Source organism: Physella acuta, unplaced genomic scaffold (genome assembly GCF_028476545.2).
Source record: "Physella acuta isolate Inbredline_101_S28 unplaced genomic scaffold, ASM2847654v3 ptg000872l, whole genome shotgun sequence".
NCBI classification, from domain to species: Eukaryota; Metazoa; Mollusca; class Gastropoda; family Physidae; genus Physella; species Physella acuta.
In genome coordinates, this window is record NW_026732389.1 from 250582 (window position 1) to 265843 (window position 15262).

The window sequence follows — 15262 nt, forward strand, 5'->3', positions numbered from 1 at the left end:
GGCCTGTGTCAATCTCGGAGAAAAGAGCAGTTTACATCAGACATAATAAATAACCCAAGTATAACCACCCACGCATTATGGCAACCGGATCCTAATCTAGACATTTTTTGTCTCGATTGTGTCAGCCTACACAATTATATTTGTGTAGCGAGTGCTAGATGGGGCGGAACACCTCTTACTCCCACCATCACAGTCCTGTTACCAGAGTTTTCTTTCAGACATTTCCCACGAGCCCATCACCCCCTCCCCTCCCACCCCATAGACGAAATAGAACAAATATATAATTTAAATAAAAAGAATATTCTAAACACTGTGCACCCCTCCCTAAAATTATAAGTGCCCCTTCCACGGACATCGTAGCTCCATCTATGCACACTTTAATAAAATGACGCCTCGAGAAAAGCACAGAAGATTGACACAATTTAGTGTAAATATCGAACTAGACCTTTGTGCAAGGGGTACTCAATAAAGAGGTGGAGGATTCTCCAAGTCATCAGAGTTCTTCTAGGCATCTCTTCGGGGGGGGGGGGGGGGGGCAAAGCCCCCCCCCCCCCCCCCGAAATTTTTTTACCGCCCCCCCCCCCCCCCGAACGAAATGAAATTTATGTAATTTATATAGAAAAAATATACTTTTAACAGTGTCCGCCCCCCCCCCCCGAAGAAAGTCTACCGCCCCCCCGAAAATTTCAAGTGCCCCCCCCGGAGAAAAAAGTCTGGAAGAAACACTGCAAGTCATAGGTTTGTAATTTTTATACGTCGGCCTTGTATCCTACGCCAATCATTTGGTTACTTTTGTATGTCGGCATTGTGTCCTACACCCATCAGTTGCTTACTTTTGTATGTCGGCATTGTGTCCTACATTCATCTGTTGATTACTTTTGTATGTCGGCATTGTGTCCTACATTCATCTGTTGATTACTTTTGTATGTCGGCATTGTGTCCTACACCCATCTGTCTACTACTTTTGTATGTCGGCATTGTGTCCTACGCTCATCTGTCTACTACTTTTGTATGTCGGCATTGTGTCCTACACCCATCTGTCTACTACTTTTGTATGTCGGCATTGTGTCCTACGCTCATCTGTCTACTACTTTTGTATGTCGGCATTGTGTCCTACGCTCATCTGTCTACTACTTTTGTATGTCGGCATTGTGTCCTACGCTCATCTGTCTACTACTTTTGTATGTCGGCATTGTGTCCTACACCCATCTGTCTACTACTTTTGTATGTCGGCATTGTGTCCTACGCTCATCTGTCTACTACTTTTGTATGTCGGCATTGTGTCCTGCTCTCATCTGTCTACTACTTTTGTATGTCGGCATTGTGTCCTACACTCATCTGTTGGTTACTTTTGTATGTCGGCATTGTGTCCTACGCTCATCTGTCTACTACTTTTGTATGTCGGCATTGTGTCCTGCTCTCATCTGTCTACTACTTTTGTATGTCGGCATTGTGTCCTACACTCATCTGTTGGTTACTTTTGTATGTCGGCATTGTGTCCTACGCTCATCTGTCTACTACTTTTGTATGTCGGCATTGTGTCCTACGCCCATAATTTGATTACTTTTGTATGTCGGCATTGTGTCCTACAACCATCGGAAATACTAGTCTGTGAGGGTAGAAGGCTAAGCTGGGTTTGGGCAAGAGAGAGTTCCAGAGGCGTAGCGACCCTTCCCGGCGCCCGGGGACAAACTTTTCGATTTGCACCCTCCCTCAAGATTTCGATTTGCACCCCCCCTCTCAAACTTTCGATTTGCACCATCTCAACCTTTCAATTTATTTTTCCAAGCCATTTTGGCGCCCCCGGGGACATATGTCCCCCCCCCCCCTCGCTACGCTACTGGAGAGTTCTGAGTAATTATTGGTAACCTTGGAATCTGCTAAATTAGCGTACGGCGTAGCTTCTAACAAAAATATTTCCTTTTTCAACATTCCAGCACACATTGGGTGAATCTGCATGGAATTAAGTTATTATTATTGTCTATTGATCCTTTAATATGAATATTATTCATGTATCCTTTTTTCTCTCCTACTAATACTTAGAACGGTCTTTTTGACACCTGCCTTAGGTCTAAGTCTTGAAGCGTATACGCTTATGACTTTAGGCCTTGTTTGCTTTGAATTAAAATTTCATTTCATAAAAGGCACATTTTCTTAAACTCTTACAATGAAGAACGAGCTGCTTTATCTTTTTTAAGTGAATTAATATTCTCCGGCCAATTCAATTTTTATCTTATTTAATTTTTTAATGAATTTTCTCACAAAATCGATCGGATCTGCATGTGCATCCCTCCCATTCCCTTTCCATTCTGCACATTGCATAGGTTTCCTTTAATGTACGTTAAGCTGCCCCGGTTGTGGAGAAATTGCGCTAGTGGTAATCAAACTGTTTATTTTTCTTATTGTTTGAGTATATGTAGCTTAGGTACCATTTCCGTTTGGCAGGACACATTTGAAAATTCAATGAAAATGCTGTAGAAACTGCCTTTCGTTCATGACTGTCCACAACCGACAACCCTTTAATTAATAAAAAAAAAAGCTCATTAGCGCAATCTATTAATTTATAAAGACTGTTTTTTCCCTTAGCCCTCCCCCCCCCCCCCCCCCACGATACATACATTCAATTGTTCTTAGTGTGCGAATACTTTGGACTCGTCTCGACCCATTGCCTTGATCTGACTAGCAGGAAGTTGGTTGGACAAAAATAATCTGGTACAAGCCGGCTATTAATAACTTTTGACCTCAATCGGAAGGGAGAAGACTGATTTTTTTGTAGTGAAGATTCTCTCATAGTTTGTCGCGCTTGTTTACAAACTGCTATCGCAAAAAGAAACTAGAGAATCTAGAAGAAAGTATGTCTAGATCTACAACAAGAAGATGTAGACAAATGAGCAGTAAGTTTTTAAAAATAAATTGTTTACTTACTACTTAGCATTCGTTTAATAATATTAATATCTACTTCACTTCACTAGTAGATCCTATTAATTAAGACCTATTAAGTAAAATAAAAACAAATAGAAATCTACATAAAATTCTGTTCTAGATCTAGATCTAGATCTAGATCTAGATTCTAGATTCTAGATCTAGATCTAGATTCTAGTTTCATTTCATTTATTAAAATTTATTTTGATTTTTTTAGATGATTCTAATTTCTATTCTAGAATAGAGCTCGATTATTTAAGTGAAAACGAGTAAAAAGTAGATCTAGATTCTAGATCTAGATCTAGTGATCTAGATTCTAGATCTAGATCTTCTAGCTAATTTGCATTCACACTTTTTAGACTCTTGCCTTACATCTAGAATTTGAATATATCAATAATTTTTTAATATCATTGTAGGCAAAGCATTGTACATTTTTATTAGATTTAGATTCAAGATCTAGATATCTAATCTAGATTCTAAATCTAGATCTAGATTAGATCTAGATTTAGATCTAGAAATCTAGATCTAGTCTCTAGTAAATGCTGTGACAAAATGGATGTTTTCATTCTTAAATTTCTTTTGCATAGATTAACCTAATCTAGATCTAGATCTAGATTAATAATTAATACTAGATCTAGATCTAAATGCTATCAAATTTAATTCTAATATATCTAAATCAAACTAGATCTAGATTTTGAAATCGAATAGATTAAAAAAATGTGTCGTAATGTATGGCATTTGTCATGTGGATTGTTGAGTAGTGTTATAGTTTAACAGCATTTTAGGCCTTGCTATTCTAGGCTATAGTTTATCATTATTTATATGCATGCATACGGTTTCCGTTTATTTTGTTTATATTTTGTTTGATGCAACCCATGTAATTTATTACTCCATATATTATAACCTTAGTGATAGATTCAACTTCATTTTATTGGGTGAAACAAAATGCGTAGCTTTGGTACGCTACTTAAATCTCCATGGCCTGACATGGTAGAGCGATTTCGATTCCTGAGTAACCCGCCCATTGTCGCCGGCTTATCTCACGAGACAGGTAGGCCCCATTAGAGCAAAAAACGTGTGCACTCAAGGGGTGCAAGACCGTGCTGGCGAGCTAGTCCAAATTGTGTCGCGAGATGGGGGTAGGAGGTCTCGGCTTATCTTCAGGGGTAGGGGAGAGTTGTTTGCGCACTTGTTGATATGCCGTGACACAGGCTGAGAAGCAAGGGCACACAGCACACACTCGTCCTGTCCTTTCCGGCTCCGCAAGCGCGGTCGTGTGACTGCCATGGCTGAATGCGCGCTAAAACTGAGCGTGCGTGCACAACTGGGTACGTCTCGGCTATGTCAGAACAGTGTCGCATAAGATTTTAGTCGAGATAAATGCGTGTTCAGCAGTCGAGTCTATTTTTAAAACAGGAGCCATAAATCAGTGTGTTTTAATAGAAGAGAATTAAGGTACGGTAGAGTATTGGGTATCAGGCAGCCATTGCTTTAGCATCAACGTTTGCCTTGTGATATGTTATGGAATGTAGTCAAATGTTAGACGTGGTGGTACTTCTGATACATTATTATTTAAGGAGCATTTATACAACAAACTGAAAAAAGTATCCCTTTCTAACTAAATTGTCCATTGGGTAGATGAAGTAGAATTAATCTGTTTCTCTGACTGCGACATATGCTTGTTAAGCACTTCGCCTTACCGTCTTTACTTTCCCCGACTCGAGCCAGGTACCCATTAGAGCTGGGTGAACTCAGTGATGTCATGTGAGCTGAAGCCAACGTCCAGAAGTTCAAGACTTTCAGGTTATGTAATCGTGGGTTTGACTACAATGTGCCATCGAAATGTCAATGAGCAATTTTCATACGACTAATTAGATCTTAATTACACTCCCCCCTCCAGTATATTTTGTTAAAAAAAAAAAAAAACTTAAGAAGATGGGGTGCTGAATGTTGTACTGCTTTGGGACGGGGAATGGTACGTTTTTGTATGACAACGTGAGGCGACAAGAAGGGGGTGGGGGTAAAACTACCATTGTGTGACGTCATATATTGACAACGTGAGACCAAAAGAAGGGGGGTGGGGGTAAAACTACCATTGTGTGACGTCATATATTGACAACGTGAGACCAAAAGAAGGGGGTGGGGGTAAAACTACCATTGTGTGACGTCATATATTGACAACGTGAGACCAAAAGAAGGGGGTGGGGGTAAAACTACCATTGTGTGACTTCAGAGATTGGAATCGTGAGACCTAAAGAGGGAGGTAGGGGTGGGGGTAAAAACTGCCATTGTGTGACGTCATATATTGACAACGTGAGACCAAAAGAATGGGGTGGGGGGGGGGGGGGGTAAAACTACCATCTCGTGACGTCAGGTATGGACCAGCTATTGTTCAGACCACGTGATTTGAAGGCTAGGCTAGCGCGGGTTCGGGTTAACATGCGTTCAATAAGCGATACAGATCGAACTGTTTGAGGTGGGACAATCACCAGCTTGTATCCGAACCCGGGGGGGGGGGGGGGGAATGGGTCTTGTAACTTTAGTATCTCACTGCTATCTATCTCGGTTCTTCTATGTCAGCCGGCACGGCAACTTTACACGGAAAGACTCACGGGTCGAGTTGATTTTTTCCCTGTCAAATTCGTCTCGGGGTTAGGGCCAAGCTCAGATCAGGGTTAGGGTTAGGACACCAATGAACAATTTCGATACGCCATACCGTCTCTAGAGGTATGCGCCCGGGGACAAACTTTCAATTTGGCGATTTGCATGCACCCCCCCCCCCCCCTCACACTTTCGATTTACACCCCCCCCCCCCTTTTTCATACTTTAGATTTGCAACCCCCCTCAAACTTAAAATTTGCACCCATTTTGGCGCCCCCTAAGGTCGGCGCCCGGGGATATATGTACTCACCCCGCCCCCCCCCCCCGCTACGCCTCTGCATAAACTAGCTGTATTTCCCCCCCCCCCCCCCCCCCCCCGTTTGGTCAGAGAAAGAGTCACTGCCACTATGCCACTCTCTACCTTGTCCATTTAGTTTACAGGTGGGAGAGAGGGGATTATTTATTTTTTTATCATGTATCCCACTCAAGTAAAATTAAACATAAATTACACAGGGAATCTCTTTTTCCACTATTTCGTTCAGCCAAAATAAAGCATTTAAAATAAAATACCCAGAGCATCAAACTGTAAATGTCGTTGCTAATACGACAGCCATTGCAGTATTATAGACAGGTACCCATCAGAGCTGGTTGGACTCAGGGACGTTCTACATATCGACTCAAGCCCCGGGATTCGAACTCGAGATTTTCGGGTTAGATGTCTAAGAATAAGGAAAGATAACGACGTTCTACCCTTAGGCTTTGTAAGCTGCTTTATACAAGACGTATATTTGGCAAGTCACAAGGTCTTATTTAAAGTACCAGTTAACACAGTATTCTCTGGACTCCCTTTAGTTCTGTTGACATCTAACATTTTGACAAGTGTCACAAAGTAAACAAAGAATAAACTTGAATCAAATTACAGTTCGCTAAAAGTTTTAACCCATTTCAAAGCTAATGAATTATTGTTAATCTTTTTTTATTTAACTATTTTTTTTACCACGCATGTGCACGCAAAATGCATTTTCATTTGGACCCGAATCAAAAATTATTTGAGAGACAAAATACCCCTGTATTGATCAATCCAGCATTTCCACAGCAGTCCCGGAACTGTTGTCTGGCCATTCACTGTTTGGTTTTAAGTTCTGGTGTATAGAGTGTAGAAACTTAATTTTGCAGTTTTGTCTGTCTGTCTGTCTGTCTGTCTGTCTGTCTGTCTGTCTGTCTGTCTGTCTGTCTGTCTGTCTGTCTGTCTGTCTGTCTGTCTGTCTGTCTGTCTGTCTGTCTGTCTGTCTGTCTGTCTGTCTGTCTGTCTGTCTGTCTGTCTGTCTGTCTGTCTGTCTGCCTGCCTGCCTGCCTGACTGTCTGTCTGCCTGTCTGTCTGTCTGTCGACGATATTTTTATTTATAAGTAAAATATCTTACACGTCTAGGTCTATTACTTTCAGTTTTTGAGTGACCTTCGACATCTCTATTTCCAATTTATAAAACGCCGATGACGCGAATACCATTTTCGTCGGGTGAACAAAATATCATACGTAGGTATTACATCTTATATACTGGTGTCTTTCAGATTTTGGATAATTTCCGATTACCGGAAGTTGTACTTTACGCTATTTCCAATTTCTCAAAAAAAAAAAAACAATAAAAATTTATTTAACTTGATTCCTCGGTCTATCATCCGCCATGGGCGGAAACTTGCGAGCGAAATTTCCACCACTTCTAACGGACTGACTTCTTTCAGATTTTTCACGTAGATCAAGACTCGACGGCAATTCATTGTTACATAAAATCTGACATAATAAGACGTTAACTTTTTAAAAATTAATCAAGGTTTCCTTTGTAAAATTCTGACTTTCCGCACTATTTAAATAAATAGTTTGCCAACATTTGGTGCGTATTTTTTTCTACGCGCTTCGATTCTATTAAAAAAAAAGTAAGTATTAAAAAAATAAATTTAAAACTATAGCCCGATTGCAATGGATGTACCATTATAATTAAAGTTATGCAAGCATGCAACATAAACTTTAATAAGATCACTCCCGCTTTATTGCGTTTTTGGGTTGAGCTAAAAAATTAGTACATAAGTATAATACTTTAGTGCATGAGTACCACATGATAAACTAGTACATGAGTACCTCATGATAAACTAGTACATAAGCACCGCGGCATGATAAGCGAGTGCATTAGCACCACGTGATAAACTAGTGCACGAGTACCGCAGTCTTATATTGATTATTCACATGGCGGTGCCAGACAGAGTCTGCTATTTAAAATTTTCCTGAGCAATTTTATTCAAGGCAAGACAATAGACTGTTTTTTATTATCATAACGTTGCACGTTGTATGTAAATCATCAATTGATCTACGCCAAGCGCTTCTATCCCTCTTCCCGTACCTGATACACAAAGCTGTATCAGCACCTACATATTGTATTGTGAAGGGCCGTGTGATACACAAAGCTGTATCAGCACCTACAGATTGTATTGTGAAGGCCGTGTGGCCGTGTGGTACACAAAGCTGTATCAGCGCCTACAGATTGTATTGTGAAGGCCGTGTGATACACTAAGCTGTATCAGCACCTACAGATTGTATTGTGAAGGTCCGTGTGTGGTACACTAAGCTGTATCAGCGCCTACAGATTGTATTGTGAAGGGCCGTGTGTGGTACACTAAGCTGTATCAGCACCTACAGATTGTATTGTGAAGGGCCGTGTGTGGTACACTAAGCTGTATCAGCGCCTACAGATTGTATTGTGAAGGCCGTGTGATACACTAAGCTGTATCAGCACCTACAGATTGTATTGTGAAGGTTCGTGTGGTATTTTAAAACTATCGCAACCGTGTATTTAGGTTATAATAAGCTACCAAGAAATATTTCTATCCGTTCACTTACCTGCACCCCTGGGGGGGGGGGGGATGAGTTTTTGCGCGATAATGGTAGATGACCGGTGGGTTAATTGAGCCTTGATCGTCGTTGATCCGCTCTAATGATGGCTGTTTTCTGTATCAATGGCCCAGAGGCTGTACTGACCGATTGGTTTTGCTGTCACCTGTCAGCCGACTGACCTATGGATTGATGCTTACCTGTAGGCCAACTGACCTATGGATTGTTGCTTACCTGTAGGCCGACCTATGGATTGTTGCTTACCTGTAGGCCAACTGACCTATGGATTGTTGCTTACCTGTAGGCCGACCTATGGATTGTTGCTTACCTGTGGGCCAACTGACCTATGAATTTTTGCTTACATGTGGGCCAACTGACCTATGAATTTTTGCCTACCTGTAGGCCGACTGACCTATGGATTGTTGCTTACCTGTGGGCCATCTGGCCTATGGATTTTAGCTGACCTATAGGCCGACTGACCTATGGATTTTGGCTATGGATACATCGTGAGCGCAACTAGCTACCATACTGTGTCTCACCAAGGGCTTGTGGGTTATACTTTTAGAACCCTTGGTCCCAGGTAGGCACAAAGCACCAAGGTTGAGCCGTGTGTCCTTTACCTCTAGTGCTTTTACGTGTGTTCGATGGCATTAGGCTGGATCGATGCTACCCGGCACAAGATCTGCTACCCGGCACAAGATCTGCTACCCAGCACAAGATCTGCTACCCGCTACCCGGCACAAGATCTGCTACTCGCTACCCGGCACAAGATCTGCTACCCAGCACAAGATCTGCTACCCGCTACCCGGCACAAGATCTGCTACCCGCTACCCGGCACAAGATCTGCTACCCGCTACCCGGCACAAGATCTGCTACCCGCTACCCGGCACAAGATCTGCTACCCGCTACCTGGCACAAGATCTGCTACCCAGCACAAGATCTGCTACCCGGCACTAGATCTGCTACCCAGCACAAGATCTGCTACCCGCTACCCGGCACAAGATCTGCTACTCGCTACCCGGCACAAGATCTGCTACCCAGCACAAGATCTGCTACCCGCTACCCGGCACAAGATCTGCTACTCGCTACCCGGCACAAGATCTGCTACCCAGCACAAGATCTGCTACCCGCTACCCGGCACAAGATCTGCTACCCGCTACCCGGCACAAGATCTGCTACCCGCTACCTGGCACAAGATCTGCTACCCAGCACAAGATCCGCTACCCGGCACAAGATCTGCTACCCGGCACAAGATCTGCTACCCGGCACTAGATCTGCTACCCGCTACCCGGCACAAGATCTGCTACCCGGCACAAGATCTGCTACCCGGCACTAGATCTGCTACCCGCTACCTGGCACAAGATCTGCTACCCGGCACAAGATCTGCTACCTGGCACTAGATCTGCTACCCGCTACCCGGCACAAGATCTGCTACCTGGAACAAGATCTGCTACCCGGCACAAGATCTGCTACCCGGCACAAGATCTGCTACCCGGCACAAGATCTGCTACCCGGCAAAAGATCTGCTACCCGGCACTAGATCTGCTACCCGCTACCCGGCACAAGATCTGCTACCCGGCACAAGATCTGCTACCCGGCACAAGATCTGCTACCCGCTACCCGGCACAAGATCTGCTACCCGCTACCCGGCACAAGATCTGCTACCCGCTACCTGGCACAAGATCTGCTACCCAGCACAAGATCTGCTACCCGGCACTAGATCTGCTACCCGCTACCCGGCACAAGATCTGCTACCCGGCACAAGATCTGCTACCCGGCACTAGATCTGCTACCCGCTACCCGGCACAAGATCTGCTACCCGGCACAAGATCTGCTACCCGGCACAAGATCTGCTACCCGGCACTAGATCTGCTACCCGCTACCTGGCACAAGATCTGCTACCCGGCACAAGATCTGCTACCCGGCACTAGATCTGCTACCCGCTACCCGGCACAAGATCTGCTACCTGGAACAAGATCTGCTACCCGGCACAAGATCTGCTACCCGGCACAAGATCTGCTACCCGGCACAAGATCTGCTACCCGGCACAAGATCTGCTACCCGGCAAAAGATCTGCTACCCAGCACAAGATTTGCTACCCGGCACAAGATCTGCTACCCGACAAAAGATCTGCTACCCGCTACCTGGCACAAGATCTGCTACTCGCTACCCGGCACAAGATCTGCTACCCGGCACAAGATCTGCTACCCAGCACAAGATCTGCTACCTGGCACAAGATCCGCTACCCGGCACAAGATCTGCTACCTGCTACCCGGCACAAGATCTGCTACCCGGCACAAGATCTGCTACCCGGCACAAGATCTGCTACCCGGCACAAAATTTGCTACCCGGCACAAGATCTGCTACCCGCTACCCGGCACAAGATCTGCTACCCGGCACAAGATCTGCTACCCGGCACAAAATCTGCTACCCGGCACAAGATCTGCTACCCGGCACAAGATCTGCTACCCGGCACAAGATCTGCTACCCGGCACAAGATCTGCTACCCGGCACAAGATCTGCTACCCGGCACAAGATCTGCTACCCGGCACAAGATCTGCTACCCGGCACAAGATCTGCTACCCGGCACAAGATCTGCTACCCGCTATACGGCACAAGATCTGCTACCCAGCACAAGATCTGCTACCCAGCACAAGATCTGCTACCCGCTACCTGGCACAAGATCTACTACCCGGTAAAAGATCTGCTACCCGCTACCCGGCACAAGATCTGCTACCCGCTACCCGGCACAAGATCTGCTACCCGCTACCCGGCACAAGATCTGCTACCCGCTACCCGGCACAAGATCTGCTACCCGCTACCCGGCACAAGATCTGCTACCCGGCACAAGATCTGCTACCCGCTACCCGGCACAAAATATGCTACCCGCCACCCAGCACAAGATCTGCTACCAGTCAATCATTCGGCTTTGCTTGCCATCTCATTAATTCAAACTTAGCCATAAATATGAAACCTATAAATAGATGTGCATTTACGCTGGGTCTAGGCGATTTATGGTTATATGAGTAGTGGGGTGGGGGGGGGTGTATGATAATAAACGGGTGCACACACCACTGTGGCCGGGTTACGATAGGGGATGTACTCAGCCCTATATTGTGAGATTTTTTGTCTTCATCTTATCTACAGTGTTAACTACAACACGAGGTGACGTTTTGAAATGAGCCCTAAAGTTAGAAGGTAAATTTATACAGAGGCCGATCCTACGGGTGTAGTGTATGTAGTATGCTGAAATCGTTAAATCGATATCGGTCAGTTGTTATCGATAGTACCGCGAGATCGATGCTGATGGGAATGTGGCTCCGCTAGGTTTGAATGGTTATAGTTGGTTTTTTTATTTCTACAAAATTGATTGGAGACGCATGCAGGTTGACTAGATTAGACTTGTTAAAATAAACATTTGTGTTGCACGAAATCAGGTTCAGTGGATATTTGTTGAGTGAGCTATAAATAGCAACACTGGTTATAGTCACGTGATTTATTTTAAAATACTATCGTATATTTCGTGTGGCTTAGGCCTCTTGGTCTATCCAGCTTAACATTTTTTTGTGATATCTTGTGAAATGTGTGTGTTGCGTAAGGCCCCATAGGTGATACATCTACACTCGGCTAACTTACACATGATAACCATCCCTCCAAAACATATGCACTATGCCAAGTACCCCCCCCCCCCCCACACACACACTTATGAACATATTTAACTAGTTCCCCGCTTACATGTTTCTGGATTCACAATTCAGGATATTGAAACAATTATGGCCACAAACGCCTCATTGTTTACAGTTTTTATATCTACCACATCTCTGTGAGTCCTGCAGGTCAGGAACCGTTTTATAAAAAAAATATTTAAAAAGTTATGCTAGTAAATTAAGAGTAGAATGGTATACCTATTCCAATTTTACTTCCTCATCAACAGAGAATAGAAGAAATATTGTAATCGTGTTGAATAATTAAATGAGTCTTAGACATTTTTCACCGTTTTACTTTCGCGTATCGAATTATACAGGATGTACTGTAATCGTGCAAAACAAATGTAACTCGAGATTATACCATAGTTTAACGTTTACAGCCTTTAAGAGCCTAAAAGTAAAAACTTAATTTTGCAATCCTGTTCATCTGTGTATGTGTGTTTGTACGTAAGCTTGATAACTAGAGTACTTTATCAGTTAGGTTGAGGAAATTTTATATATAGCAGCAAATTTGTGTGTTTTTTTTTGTTCAACTTTTGAGCGATTTCCATTTACTCCCCCTTCCGGTTTCTCAAAAAATACAGAACGTACTTGAGGCCGAGTAGAATTTGGTTGATGATATCCTGTCCTCCGCCCAAGTGTCAGTGTGTAAGTTCGTGTAACCTTGTACTGTCTGCTTAATTTCTTAGCATTTGTGTCCAATCTTGTATTTTTTGAGGTTACAACGTTTCGGGAGGGGAATAGAGGCATTTATCAAAAGAATTTAAAAAAAAATACATTGGAATAAAAAAAATGAAACTTTTCCAGCGATAAATTTTTAAAACGACGTTCTTTGAGGCAAATTAGATTGTCCCCCCCCCCCCCCCCCATTCCCTCGTCCGTAAAACCTTGACATTTATGCTGACGTAACACGCACGCACGTGAAACACAATGGGTATCGAAAGGTGCAAGTCCGTATTGCAAAGTATCGATAAATACATTTCATGAGATCATCAGAAGAATTCTATTTTCGTCTCACAGACCTTGTCCCTAAAACCTTGATTGGCCAATTACATTTTGTCCGAAAGTAAGGGATTGTCTTTGTCCGCCATTTATATATATATATATATATATATATATATATATATATATATATATATATATATATATATATATATATATATATATATATATATATATATATATATATATATATATATATATATATATATATATATATATATATATATATATATATATATATATATATATATATTTAGGCCTACATTTTAAAATTTAAATTCTATTTTTGACTTGCTGCCCAGTTAATGAGATATTGGATTAAATTATTTTGTTGAAGATCACGACCCGCGCCATTCATGATGGCGAGTGTGTCACACAACACGTTCGTATCATTTCCATTGTCTAGGCGGAAGTGTTTTATTTTCCGCCGCCACCACCACGCAGACCCTACCCCCATCTACTTGAGCATGCTGACAGTCTATTTTTAGCCTGAGAAACATCGGGATGCATGGCTAGCCACCGTCCTCTGGCCATACGTAGCCGGCTCGCTCACGTGCCGGCGATCGACATCACACCAATGTACTCACCGCCAACACAAGCGCCTGTCCACAAGCTCCATGCGCGCATCATACCTCCCACTACAGACACTCTCCGCCTCACATCGGACTAGTAAATTAAAACCACGCGTGAGGTAAGTTAATCTTGCTGTTACATCTTCGTTATATTTTTAAAAAAAATATCCAGTGTTCATTCTTGCCTGTACTAATAGAATAGTCTCTGGTGATTTTTGTATTGGATCTGCCTGCATCGATATTTTGAGTATCGATTATATTGATTAGGTTTTGATGGCCGAACTGACGCGTAATGTGTTGTGTATGAGGCAGGCCGATCATGGTATGGGCACTTGTGAAGCAAATGGTTCACCGTTAATATGTCATAAATATTGTCGTGTCTGATGGAATATTGAGGCGATATTTGACGGAGAATAACAAACAGAAGTGGTCTAATAGTATTTTTTATATTAGCCAGAGACTGACCTAACATAGGCGTGGTCAAGAGGTGTTGAGTATTTAGCCAGAGGGGGGGGGGGGGAGTAAAGCATTTAGCCAGAGTTTGGCCGAACAGATATTGTTAACAGGGGTCGAGTATTTAGCCAGTTTGACCCCACATAGACATGGTCAAGAGGGGTCGTATTAAGCTGGGAAGGGGGGGGGGGGTATTTGGCCAATTTGACCTAACATAGACATGATCAAGAGGGGTGGAGTATTTAGGGAGGGGGGGAGGGGGGGGCGGAGTGTCAAGTATTTAGCCAGTTTGACCTAATATAATATTCTATTTTATTATCAATTGAAAAAAAAACAACAAAAAAAAAAACCCTCAGTAAATTTGAAAGTTGCGGGGGTAGGGGATGGTTGTGATGGGTGGTTTGTGCTGTAATTTGGGGAGGGGGATGTCTGATGTAACACTCACACATTATAATGTCTTACAAAAATCTTTTATTATTACATCGACTTAACTATAGTAAGAGCGTAATTCAGAAGATTAACTGGGATAAATGTAAACAAGGCACCTGCACAATGAAACCATCTTCACGACCCTTGACCCCTCTGCTATAACCACCATACACAACTGCAATTTGTTATGATTTCTCTCCACTTGATCACATTATCGAACCGTAAATCGTATTTTTTGCTATGGTTTTGGTGAAATAGCTTAGCTGTAAGAGCTATAGGTTTTGTCTAGTTTATATAGGCTCACTAGAACTGAACTAGGACCTTCTTGTCTAAAGCCCATTTTCATTGGACCCTCGCCCCCCTTTTTGTATATGACCCTACAAAACTACCCTGTTTTACAGGGTGGGAAATGTTCGACTATGCAGGAATAGCTCATACAACAGGTCTCGATATCTTTAAGACAGATACATCCAGGTCTAGAGGATATCTTTCAGATATTTAGCCTGACAGATACATGCAGGTCTAGAGGATATCTTTCAGATATTTAGTCTGACAGATACATCCAGGTCTAGAGGATATCTTTCAGATATTTAGCCTGACAGATACATGCAGGTCTAGAGGATATCTTTCAGATATTTAGCCTGACAGATACATGCAGGTCTAGAGGATATCTTTCAGATATTTAGTCTGACAGA

General features: G+C 43.0%; 1 protein-coding gene across 5 annotated transcripts in view; it reads left to right on the forward strand.

Annotated features, from left to right (window-relative positions):
- Positions 1–2833: 2833 nt before the first annotated feature.
- The window catches only part of LOC131952414 (zinc finger protein 236), a 58201-nt gene continuing 45772 nt past the window's right edge, over positions 2834–15262 (forward strand). For all 5 annotated transcript variants that reach the window (XM_059315043.1, XM_059315046.1, XM_059315048.1 and 2 more), the window contains exon 1: positions 2834–2894. In XM_059315043.1, the coding sequence (XP_059171026.1) occupies positions 2855–2894 (40 nt within the window). In that variant the 5' untranslated portion in view covers positions 2834–2854. The remainder of the gene's footprint in view (positions 2895–15262) is intronic.